The 12,973-nt window shown below is 47.6% G+C and overlaps 1 protein-coding gene across 1 annotated transcript in view; it reads left to right on the top strand.

Annotated features, from left to right (window-relative positions):
* EEPD1 (endonuclease/exonuclease/phosphatase family domain containing 1) overlaps positions 1–7,733 on the top strand; it is a 147,078-nt gene extending 139,345 nt beyond the window's left edge. The window contains exons 7-8 of the mRNA XM_003268922.3: positions 4,225–4,419; positions 5,199–7,733. Coding sequence (XP_003268970.1) covers positions 4,225–4,419; positions 5,199–5,398 — 395 coding nt within the window. The 3' untranslated portion in view covers positions 5,399–7,733. The remainder of the gene's footprint in view (positions 1–4,224; positions 4,420–5,198) is intronic.
* The last annotated feature ends 5,240 nt before the right edge of the window (positions 7,734–12,973 follow it).

Here is a 12,973-nt window from a genome sequence, read left to right as displayed (position 1 = left end):
CCTCAGCCTCCCAGAGTGCTGGGATTACAGGTGTGAGCCACTGTGCCCGGCCTAGAGCCACTGTTTTCTGTTATTCTCCTGTGTCAGGTTTTGTTTCATTTTCAGCCCCTCTGTGACCACTCTTCCTCCTAGCTAATTTGGATGAATAAGGTGAAAAGAGGACTTGGAAGAATAGGCACAAAAGTGTCACTGTTTTCAGAGAATATGATTGTCGGTTTGTTACACCTAAAGTTAAAAAAAAAAAATTATTCCCAGTAAGAGAATTAAGAAAACTGCCTAGTTACAAAATTAAAATAAAAAATTAGTCTTTTTAATATATATCAATGATAACCTGTGGAAATAAAAAAATTAAAAAAAACCATTAGAGAAAATATAATGGGATAAAACAAAGATCCCATTCATAATAAAAATCAAAAATATAAAATACTTAGAAATGTGGTGGTACAGTGAAGAAAATAATAAAACTTCAGTGAAGAATTTTTTTAACAAATACTTGAATCAATGGAGAAACGTGGCAAAGTGTTCTTGGGTGAGACATGTTGACAGTTCGAGGTACCCGTCCTTACCATGTTTCTGTGTGGTTGACTGCACTGGGTCTCAGCAGAGCTCTTTAATATTCTAGGTGTGGTTCCCACACCTGGCTGGACATGGAATCCCAGAGAGCTTCAGGAAATGCTGAAGACCAGGCCACCGGAGATGCTAAATCAGAGTCTCTACAGGTGGAACTCCAATTTCTGAGAGTGGGACTCAAGCATTAATTTTTTTTTGAACTCCCGATGCCCCAAGGGCTTTTTGTAGAGCTCCCCCCATCCCACTTCAGTCAGAGAAGCTCCACTTTTACCCACTCTACTTTTGGGGGTTCCTACAGGATCTCATTTGAGAAAAGGAACACCCCCACCCCATACATTTTAAAAAGAAAAAATGTTTAGCTGGGCGCCGTGGCTCATGCCTGTAACCCCAGCACTTTGGGAGGCCAAGGCGGGCAGATCACCTGAGGTCAGGAGTTCGAGACCAGCCTGGCCAACATGGTGAAACACCATCTCTACTAAAAATACAAAAATTAGCCAGGCACAGTGGCACGCATCTGTAATCCCAGCTACTTGGGAGGCTGAGGCAGGAGAATCGCTTGAACCCGAGAGGTGGAAGCTGTAGTGAGCCGAGATTGCGCCACTGCACTCCAGCCTGGGCAACAGAGTGAGACTCCATCTCAAAAAAAAAAAGTTTCAAGACTTCTTATTTGAAGCAGATCCATCTCCAGGATGTACTGATAAGAAAAAAAAAGTAGGAATTGATAGGTAAAGTTGCTAACATTTCAGTGAAAATAACTGTGTAAGTATACAGGTCTGCTCCTCTGTGTAGAGTGTCTAGAAGGGGACATAAGGAACAGAGGACAGCCTTCTCCTGCCAACCAAAGATAAGAATGTTAAAGTTAACATGAGTTTAGTTTAAAATAAAATTTGGGAATGAAAATTTCAATATCATGAGAATATATAAACATTTTAAACAAAAGAATATTAAAACATATACACTCAAAAATAGATCAATATGTTAGAATAAAGCTCAGAAATAGAAATGTTATGCAAAAGATATTTAAGATAACAGGCCAGTATTATAATTTAGTTGAGAAGAAAAGGATTTTTCTAGAAATGATACTGGCAGAGGGGGTTAATTATTTGCATGAAAAATAAAAGTAAATCCCAGGCAAGTTAAAGAGTGAAATGTATCATCACATAGGAGGCAGTGGGGGGAAAAAAGTGAAATGTAAGAAATGAAATAATAAAAAGAACTTAGTGGATATTTGTTTGATTTTGGAGGCACTTTAGGAAAATTCTGCCAGATTGTACTACATTTAAAAAAACAATTTTTTTTTTAACTTTTGTGTGCTTCAGTTTGGTCATAGACCAAATGAAAAGGCAAATCACAAACTAAAAAGAAAATCAGTTCCTATATATGATAAAGGGTTGATGTGTTTTTATATGGAGAGTTCATATAAATCAATAAACAAAACACTAATACCCTGTACAAATAATAGACCTGTCAGGCATCATTTCTGATGCCGTTCTCCGATGAAAGGAACCAGGGCTCCTCAGAGAAATGGCTGATGCGAGAACTGAGAAAATACACAGCATGGTAGGTCAGGCACAGTGGCTCACGCCTATAATCCCAGCACTTTGGGAGGCCGAAGTGAACAGATCACTTGAGGTCAGATCAAGACCAGCCTGGCCAACATGGTAAAACCCCATCTCTACTAAAAATACAAAGATTAGCCAGGCGTGGTGGTCCACACCTGTAATCCCAGCTACTCGGGAGGCTGAGGCAGGAGGATTGCATGAACCCGAGAGGCAGAGGTTGCAGTGAGCCGAGATCCACCACTGCACTCCAGCCTGGGTGACACAGCGAGACTCTGTCTCAAAAAAAGAAGAAAAAATATGTATATACAGCATGATCTTGGAGCATCTTGTCATGTCAGAAGGAAGTGCTCAAACAAACAAACAAAACCTGCTGCGTGGATGTCAAAAGGACGCATGAGCCAACTGAAAGAGCTCTCAGTGACCAAAGCTGGAAACATTTCAGGAACAAAGTCAATGTCATAATACTGGGTATAACTCAAGGTATACCTGACTTCTACCTCATAAGTATCCATGAGCCCATACTGATCTAAGTAAATGGTTGAAAAAATTAATAAATGGGAAGAAGAGATCCATCCCTTGTGCAGCAGAATTCCAAATAATGTGTGTAGGTACTCCAGCCTAAAGGAGGGGGAGCACAACTTCATTTTCTACAAATGGAAGACATCATTTTCACATATCAAATGAATGTTTCCGTGAGGGATGCAGTGAGAGGAATTTCCTTAGGTTGCTGGGGAAGGTTGAAACAGAGCAGCCTTGGAAAGCAGGCTGGCAGTATTTATCCAGAGCCTTAACAATGGCCATAGTTTTTCATGAGGACTCTCTATAGTTCTAAGGACAGAAAGCTGCCAGGTGTGGTGGCTCGCGCCTATAATCCCAGCACTTTGGGAGGGAGAGGCGGACGGATCACTTGAGGTCAGGAGTTCGAGATCAGCCTGGCCAACATGGTTAAGCCCTGTCTCTACTAAAAATACAAAAATTGGCAAGGCGTGGTGGTGGGTGCCTGTAATCCCAGCTACTCAGGAGGCTGAGGCAGGAGAATCACTTGAACCCAGGAGGCAGAGGTTGTAGTGAGCCAAGATTGTGCCACTGCACTCCAGCCCGGCCAACAGAGTGAGACTGTCCCAAAAAAAAAAAAAGCAAATGAGATGCTCACTTCAGCATTATTTATAGCAGTGGCTACTGGGAACAGCCTTAAAAATGACCAGCAGCAGGAAAATGGTACATTATGTGCATCAACATGATGGATGGATGGATACTGTGGGCTGCCTTGAATGCCAGGAAGACCCAGGCTTTTCCCTTGGTCTCTTGATCTGAATTTGACCCTCAAGCAGACAGAGTACAGTTTCCAATCGAGGAGTGGCTGCTGCTTATATCTCCAACCTCATCTTTAACATCTGGCTTCTTGATACCTTGTCCTAGAGAAGTAGCCAACTGAACCTCAGGTACCCACCCCACCCCCAGGAAGCCAGGCTGTTTCTTAACTCCCTGGCCTTGCTTAGGTTTCCTCTCATCCGTATTGAACCAAGCACTTCTGTGCATCCTCTGATACCCAAGTCAGGCATTGCCTCCTCCGAGAAGCTTTCCCTGACCACCTTTCCCTGTGCTGTGTTGGTTTCAGTATGTGTGTTTGTTTTTGCACCTACTCTCTGCTCTTGTCTGTTTTCTAGTCTGTCTCTCAGAGCAGGAGTTGCATTTTATTCATCTCCGGATTTCCTGCATAGTAAGTGCTCAGTAAATGTATGTTGAGTTTTTGTTAAATATTTGGGTAAGACCCTTAGGTCTTTTTTTTTTTTTTTTTTTTTTTTTTTTTTTTTTTTGTAGTAAGATTTGGAACCCATAAGCTTCAACAAGGGTGATTTTTGTGTCACGCTGCCCCTGATTTCCAAACGTGTTGCTGACTTACTCTTAATATTGGTGGCAGGGTGATATGCACATGAAATGTGGAAGAGTTAGGAGAGTGAGAACCATGCCACAGTCCTAACTCCGTGGGAGTCAAGTCAGAGAATCTCAATCCCGTTTCAAAGGGCCACGGTCAATGCTGGGTTTTACTTCCCACCAACTCTTAAACTCATTTTCTTCCTTCCACTTGCAGGAGAAAAGGATGTCATTATCTTAGGGGATTTTGGCCAAGGGCCAGACAGCAATGACTATGATATCCTGAGGAAAGAAAAGTTCCACCACCTGATCCCCGCGCACACCTTCACCAACATCAGCACCAAGAACCCTCAAGGCTGGAAATCGCTGGACAACATCTGGATCAGTAAAAGCTTGAAGAAGGTTTTCACAGGTGAGGCAGAACTCACTTGTCCTTTCTCCTGTTCAGGAATGGAGTGAGAGAAACATGTCTGAACTGACAGAAGTGATCTCACCTCCTCTGAGGCATACGTAGGGTTGTGGTTTAGATGACTGTGTAACTGTCATTCAATCAAAGATGGAATCCAGGCATCCAGGCCCCTGTCAATCCTGCACTAAGGACCACACAGTGCTTTCTAGCCATTCTGTAATTGTTTTTGTAACTATTCGTTATTTAATTATATTCAAATATACCTCCTGCTTCATAGATTTCTAAATCCTCATTTTAAAAATACTGTTACTTTCTCATAAGCTTCTGTAATTTTTTCTTTTTTACCCTTTCTGTAGAAAGAATTTCTACCCCTAAACCCCTTAGTGTCTTTTGCTTTGCAAAATTGGACCTTTGCTTTGGACTCGGGATGTCTTTATGAGGCGTCTGTCTCTGTTTCATGATCAGATTCACAGCAGTGCGTGTATGAGGACAGGTCAGCCCATGTGCCCATGTGTGTCTGGATGGACAGGAGGCCTGGCCTCTGGGTGCTTTCATTGCCTAAATGCAGAAACCCTCATTTATGTGGAAAATTAAATTGGCCGAGACCTTTCATATGCACAGGCAAATGCACAGGCACCTTCCAGCTACCTGAGGCAGCCTCTCCGGGCACCCCGGCCTGCAGACATGCGGCGTGACCCTCCACCTGCCAATCCAGGACCCCTCCCCTGCACCCAACGCCCCCCCATCCTGATTCCTGGTCTCTTTCCTTCCTCTCCCTTCAGGTCACTGGGCTGTGGTGAGAGAAGGCCTCACGAACCCTTGGATTCCGGATAACTGGTCTTGGGGTGGGGTGGCTTCTGAACACTGCCCGGTGCTAGCCGAGCTCTACACTGAAAAGGACTGGAGCAAGAAGGACGCCCCTCGGAACGGCAGCGGGGTGGCCTTGGAGCGAAGTGAAGCCAACATCAAGCACGAGCGATGATGACACCAAATCCATGTGTCCACCCCGGGACCCAGGAGGGCACAGCCAAGGAGTGAGCCCTGCGGGGTGACGCTTCAGGGCAGAACTGCCTTTTAATTTTTATTCTCAGAGCATCAGCACTTGAGGCCTTGCCCCACACCTTCTCTGTGGACCATTCAGGACCTCCAGTGAGGGTGGCGTGCCAGGCGCGTACCCCACCAGGTGGGCAAAGCAGAAACCTGCGGGGATCAGAGACGCCTTTTATCTCTGGATGCCACGGACCTGAGCGGCATTGAGCTGGCTGTCCGCTGCTGACTGGATGGCAGCACAAGGACAATATGAGCAGAGGGAGGAGAAGAAGGGGTGCTCAGGCTGCGGGCCACAGTCCAGCAGCGCCAGAAGCACTCATTTCTGACCACCAGGCTGTGACGTTCCTGCTGCGCATTACAGAAAGCTTTTAACTGTGATCAGGCACTCTGCTCAGATACATTGAGTGGCGATTTTTAGTTTTGTTTTGAAAAAATAAACAGATTAACCTGCCTCGCTGCAGTGAGAGCGTGGGACAAGTCCGCAACAGCCCTCCCCCTGCCCCTCCCCCCGCCCCCCGACACGTAGTGTGTATTTGCACCATGGCAGGTGCCTCTGTGTGGAGCTAGGGTCAAGCCCTGACCGGCTTCACCTCCCCTGCGCCTTTTGTGTCCCCACTTTGAGGCCTTGCAGAGGCACCTCTCAAGCCCCCATCAACTTGCCTGGACCTCTGTGAAGCCTCTCTGTCATCTCCCCTTCCCAGCGCTCCTTCATCCCCTGCCTCCTTCACCAGCCTGGCTTTTGCCTGGAGCACCATTTGTTTAGTTCTCTTTGCAGGACAAGAATCCTCTCAGGGTGGTATCACCTCCTCCCTCCTCCCCACTCACTCCAGTTTTTAGCCCGGAGCCTCCTGTGGTTTACTATCAGGAATGTGTGCTGTGTCAGGATACATAGGAAGTTAGACCTCAGAGTATCATGGAGAGTGCCCCTCCTAGTGGCTTGAGGTAGGGACAGTTGGTTGTGGGGCTGGAGAGAGGTTGTGGGGAGGAAGCGAGGATGCATGCCTGCCACTAGGCATCTGCATCCCCGAGCCCAAGCCAGGAGGGATTTCCCTTAGGCAACACCATCCCAGGGAGATCTGCCGCAATTCGCGTTTCACAGCTGAAGAAGCTGAGGCTTAGAGAACTCGACCTCCTCAAGGTCACACTACTGGGTCAATAGAGGTGATGCAGACTCAGGTTTTGCTGTGTGCTCACATTTCAACTTTATGTTTAACATGAATGGAAAAATATGAAAGTAAATAGTGAAAAGGTGAGTTATGAGCTTAGATTACCTAGATTATCCCAGTATCCCATGGAAGCTGAGGACTTATTCCACTTTCCACACCGAACACTAAATGTGGACCAGTATCAAGAACCCTCCTGTCCCCAAGCAGTGTAAACCCAGTGGCTTCTCTGACCTGGAGCTGATGGGCCATGAAGGGGGCCCATTTTTCCCCAAAGGCCATCCTTTTGGGGCCACCTGGCTCCAAGGAGCATCGCTGGTCTTGGGGACGGGAAGGGAACCCTCTTCCAGGAGCTCTAAGGGTACTTGGGAATCAGTTGTGTCCATTCTGAGGTCTCTCCAGTGGGAGGGTGGCAGCTCCTGTCCCTGGGTTCAGGCTGTGCTTCTGGAAGCATCGAAATGGGATGTCTGAGCCTTGAGGAAAAGCAGCAGGGTTAGCATTAAAATCAAGAGGGGCAGCTTAGGATGCTACCAGGGAGCGCATCATTTCTGGTGCCTCATCTAAAGGTAAAACCTCCCCTACATTCACCAGCCGGATGTCCCAAATCCCTTTAGCCAGATTGCTTTTTGCAACCAAAGCTGTGGACAGAAAAGCCTCCTTAAGTGAGCTGAGGGGAAAGGAAATCCAATCAGATGACCTTTGTGTTCGTAATCGGGCTTGAGCCAGAGGCTGGGGAGCTGAGTCCCAGCCAAACCTCACTGGCCCTTTTGCTTTTCATGCCCAGGGCTCAGTGGCCCAGGAAGTGTGCTGGGCAGCCTGTTCTTACTCCAGCTCAACCCATTGGGTGTTGGCTGTTTTGGTTTTAGTTGTTGCTTTGTATTTTGTTGTTTTAATTAATAGCCTTTATTTAAAAGAGCAGTTTTATGTTTACAGAAAAATTAGGCACAAAGGGATTCCCATATCCCCCCTCTTCTTTGCGTATTTCCCCCTCTAATTAGCATGTTGCATTAGCGTGGCACTTTGTTACAACTGATGAACGTGTATTCATTATTATTAGCTGCAGTGTTCATAGTTTATATTAAAGTTCACTCTTTGTGTTGTGCATCCTATGGGTTTTGACAAATGTAGAATGACATGTATCACCATGCTACAGAATCATTCAGAATAGTTCCTCTGATCTAAAAATGCCCTTGTGGTGGGACATGGTGGCTGGAGCCTGTAATCCCAGCACTTTGGGAGGTGGAGGCGGGCAGATCATTTGAGGTCAGGAGTTCGAGACCAGCCTGAACAATATGGTGAAACCCCATCTCTACTAAAAATACAAAATGTAGCCAGATGTGGTGGCGCATGCCTGTAATCCCAGCTACTCGGAGGCTGAAGCATGAGAATTGCTTGAACCTGGGAGGTAGAGGTTTCAGTGAGCTGAGATCATGCCATTGTACTCCAGCCTGGGCAATAAGAGTGAAACTCTGTCTAAAAAAATACCTTTGTTCTCCACCTATTCACCCATGCCTCCCTCCCCGTAACCCGTGACAATCACTGACTGCTCTTTTCACCATCTGCATAGTTTTGTCTTTTCCAGGGTGTCATTTGGTTGGAATTATAGAGTATGCAGCCTGTTCACGTGAGCTTCTACCCCTAGCCACATGCATTTAAGGTTGCTCTGTGTCTTTCTGTGGCCTGATAGCTCCTTTCTTTTTCCCGCTGAGTCATGTTCCGCTGTGTGGAATTGACCTGCCTCCCTTGGATTGTTTCTGTGCCTTCCCCAGAGCTTCCTCCCACCCCAGTTCCAGCTCTACCCACAAATGCGGCATTTCTGAGTCCACCTCTTCCATTCTCCCTCTCCATTCTTTTCTTGCTTCTCCATCTTCCAAGATTGTCTGAGAAGGGGCCTAACTGCGAAGGACTTTGTTGGAGAAGCCAAGGGGAGCCCCCTGCTGCTGAACCGGAGTTGGGAGGGGAAGAAGGGATTAAGTACCAGAAAAGCTCTTACAGTCCCACAGGCGCTGACTGGGAGCCCATGGCATTCTCCCCACTCTCCCTATCACAGGAGAACCGCAGGCAGCCAACTGTCCCTTCCTGGACCCAATGGAACCTCTCTCCTCTCCTGCCCATTGTCTACCACAGATCAGAGATGGCGTTTCTGTGCCGGGGTGGGGCCCCAGCCATCTCTATCAGCTCTGCTGGCACTGCAGGGGTGACTGACTAGAGGCCAGAAGCCCTCCTGGGCCTCAAGTAACTAGGCCCAAGCTTTGACTCCCTCATGGCTGCTCTAGGGACTGCAAGGGAGGACACGGGCTTGTCCTTTCCTAAAGGGCTGCTTTCTTCCAAAGTCAAGGGGATGCTATTTTCTTCTTTGTGTTTCTTTGGTTCTGACATCAGAATTCTCCTCAGTGCAGATGACATCGCCCTCTGGAATGGCTGAGAATCCTAACACCTGGGTTTTCGGTTCTGCCCAGCGTGGCTTAAGACTCCACCCTCTGTGCAGGGGAGATAAGTGAATCTTACCTGAGACAGCCACAGGGTTTGTTTTCTGGGGAAAGGAATTAATGACTTGAACAGCACTCACAGGTCTTAAACTCGGCACACAGTTTCAAAAACCCCATGCCCCCACTTATTGACCCCTTACGGTTCTAAGCACTTCATACTTTAAACTGACTTCATCTTCAGAACAGTGCAATCAAGTTGGTCCTATTATCTTTCTTCTGTTCCTTTTACAGAGGAGGAAACTGAGGCATGGAGAAGGTAACCAGGCTAGGGCTGTACAAGGAGAAAGGGCAGAGCCAGAATGCCTGCCCACCGGCGTTGCACTTCTACCAGCACGCCCTGCACCCAGAGGCAAAGTGCCTCTGCCTGGGCTTAGTTGGACATAAACTCTTACACCACAGACAGAGGGGGTGGCACTTCTCCCCTGAGGACCCCGGGTGTGTTGTCACTGCTCCATGGCTACATGCCCAGGATTTGGAGGCAGCAAGCCTGGCTTCTGTCCCAGCCCTCTGTGTCATAGCTGCTGGCCCCTGCACGTTCAAGTTGTCTAGCAAAGTCCAAGTTTTCTTGTCTATTAAGTGAGGACAAAAACTCTCTGAGAAGGTTGTGAAAAATAAACATCTGCCCAGCTCTCAGGGCATCTGACCGCAGGGCCAGTGGTATGACACTGCAGGGGAGCCATTTGTTTCAAATGCTCTGACACATCATAAGGGCTCACTAAGTGGCAGCATTTCTAAAAATAATCTTTCACTGCTTATTTCTTAGTGTTTACATTTTATCCCCAGGCTCTCTCTGCTCCTTATAAGCTTTGTGGTTTCCCAATAGCATGTAATTCTATACTTTTCACTGGTCAATTTGGGCCCTCGGAAGTAGGGACCCCTGGGCCAGTGGTACCTGTCACATGCACACTGATTATTGAGAAAAATCCAAAGGCTCTCTGAGGGCCAAAAACTGCTGCTCCCAGGCTCCAGCTGTTTGTGGTAGAGAAACTCAATAAAGCTTCTCTGGGGAGCACACACAGCACCTTGGATTTACCATGAGCACAAGGACAGGCGGCCACTGGGTGAATTCCTGTGGGGAGGGACAACCAACATTCCCTGGGATGGTCACTGAATTTGGCAGGCCCAGCCTCTCCAAGGAGTGTCCGCAGAGCAGCCTGCATGAGCAGACACATTGTGAGTGGTGGTGTGAGGGGCTTGGGAAGGGTAGGCCATGCAGTCAGGGGGCAGATCATTGTGCTTCTAGAGGAATCAGCCAGGAGAGGATTGGAAATGACTTAAGAGCTCGTGCCTCAGCATGATCCACCACTGCATCCTGGAGAGAAAACCCCCCTGAGAGGGGCAGTGTTTGCAAAGGGATGCTTTGTTGGTTCATGAAATGAGGTTTGAGGGTGAATGAGCAAAGGTGTTGGCCATGCAGAGTTGTGAGGACGTGTACAGAAAGACACGTGCTCATGTGTGTACACCAGATACCTTAGTGTACTGTGCTTCATTAATGGGCTTAAGCAGCCTGAGGCCTGTTGGATTTTCGGGGTGCCGGCTGACAAGTCCTAGGGCTGGGCTAGTGCAAGGCTGCACTAGCAGTTCAGTGCCTGGAGATGTTTTCTTGTTTTCTTGGGCTTGATTCCTACTTATCCCCCCTCAGTAAAGGAATACTTGGATGTTTCACTTTGAAATGCTAAAAATAAGGACAATCCAACTCAGTATGGCCTTGAGGTGTGATTTCTAAAGAGATTTGGATGGAGCCATCACTTGGATCTGAGTGGCTCGTTGGTACAGAACTCTGTCTCTGGGCCAGGCTGGAAGTTGCAGTGAACCCTCATTCAGAGCCTCTGGGACCAGGCTGACACTGGACACTTCCTTCCTAGGAACTTCATGAACAGCACCTTCTCCAGCCTGCCCACTTAGCAGCTGGCCGGTTAGAATAAATTAAATAAGGGAAATGAGGGAGAGAGGAAGGGGGAGGGGAGAGAATGATCAAAGCCAAAGCATCCATCCATCCATCCATCCATCCATCCATCCATCCATCCATCCATCTGTCCATCCATCCAGCTCATATGTACTGAAGGCCTAATGTGTGCCCAACACTTCACAGGATAATCTCTTTTGTGTGAAGCTTACAGTTTAGCAGGGAAGACAGAATTCATTATTCATAGCTATTGACATTATTACAAATAACAATTATTAAAAAGCTATCTGAAAAAGTTGCATGGAAATTTAGGGGGAAAAAAGCCCCGATTTAAGATAAATAATCCAGTTCAGTAAACAGTTTTAAAATTAGTACCCCCAAAAAATAGTGCTGACTCCTGAAATGGAGGCCACATGTGTTTGAACAAATTAAAGGCCACCATGGATGAGCATAGCATGCGAGGCCTGCGCTCCCACGCTCCCGCCCTCCCACTCTTTCATGCTCCCATGCTCCCACTCTCCTGTGCTCTCATGCTCCCACTCTCTCACGCTCTCCTGCTCCCATGCTCCCCCTCTCCTGCGCTCCCGTGTTCCCATGCTCCCACTCTCTCACGCTCCCATTCTCCCCCTCTCCCATGCTCCCATGCTCCCACTCTCTCACACTCCCATGCTCCCCCTCTCCCATACTCCCATGCTTCTGTGCTCCCATGCTCCCCCTCTCCCATGCTCCCATGCTTCTGTGCTCCCATGCTCCCCCTCTCCTATGCTCCCATGATCCCACTCTCTCACACTCCCATGCTCCCCCTCTCTCATGCTCCCATGCTCCTGTGCTCCCATGCTCCCCCTCTCCCGCGCTTCTGAGCTCCCGCACTCCCATGCTTCCCGCACTCCACCATTGTGCCATGTGCTGTCGGCCCTATTCCTATCATGTCTTCTCACAAGACTTTCAGGATTAAGCAATTCCTGGCCAAGAAACAAAAAATTGTCCCATTCCCCAGTGGATTCAGACGAAAACCGGTAATAAAGCCAGGTACTGGCCAGGCGTGATGGCGCACACCTGGAGTCCCAGCTATTTGGGGGGCAGAGGCAGGAGGATTGCTTGAGTCTGTGAGTTTCAGGCTGCAGTGAGCTGTGATGGCAAAAACCATCAGGTACAACTCCCAGGAGAGACGTTGGAGCAGAACCAAGCTGGGCCTCTTGGGAACTGGGTCTGAGATGCGCACATATTGATGCAAGATTCCTAGTGTCTGACCTCATCAAGCCAAAAACATCACCACTATTGGGACAGTTCAACATATTTTATTAGGGAAAGGATTTTTCTCTTTGTTCGTATGCTCTGAACTTGTAGTTTGGCTCAGCAATAAATATGTAAGACTTTTTTTTTTAGCTGCTAAAAGAATAAAGTTCTCCACAGGACTCGTAGAGAACCATGCAGGCAGAGGTGGGCTGGAGTCAGCTCCTACCTGCTCATAGGAGCTGATTGTTCAAGTTTCAGGAATTTTGCCAGCCAGCTGTTAGTTATTGGTAGCTTAGCTTTGCCCTTGGTGGGAGTATTTACACCATGGAGATTGACAAAGGCTACAAATCAGAACACTCTCCACTGACAGCTCGTTGTTAGACATCCACCAGCACATCACCAAGGCCAGGGCTTGGTTCTTCAGTGCAAAACATGGGTGGAGACCCAGCTCCTCCATATGTGGGAAGAAATCCAGAGGATGGAGATGCTTCAGTCTTGAAAGACACGGCCTGTCACCTTGTATGAACAAAGTCTCGAAACCACACAAACCGCCAAACTATACTGAGGGAGAAGCCCAGACTCCTCATTGAGCCTTGCAATTTTTAAAGCATGGATTCTGTTATTTTAAAATGAAAACAAGTACCCTCTTCTGCAGTCAGTTCAGAGTCTTGACTGCCCTTCTAGCACCCTTCCTCTTTGCTGACCCTGAGCCT

The sequence above is a fragment of the Nomascus leucogenys genome, chromosome 17 (genome assembly GCF_006542625.1).
Source record: "Nomascus leucogenys isolate Asia chromosome 17, Asia_NLE_v1, whole genome shotgun sequence".
In the NCBI taxonomy this organism is placed as follows: domain Eukaryota; kingdom Metazoa; phylum Chordata; class Mammalia; order Primates; family Hylobatidae; genus Nomascus; species Nomascus leucogenys.
Note: the sequence above shows the minus strand (reverse complement) of the source record. Positions and strands in the feature narration are given on the sequence as shown.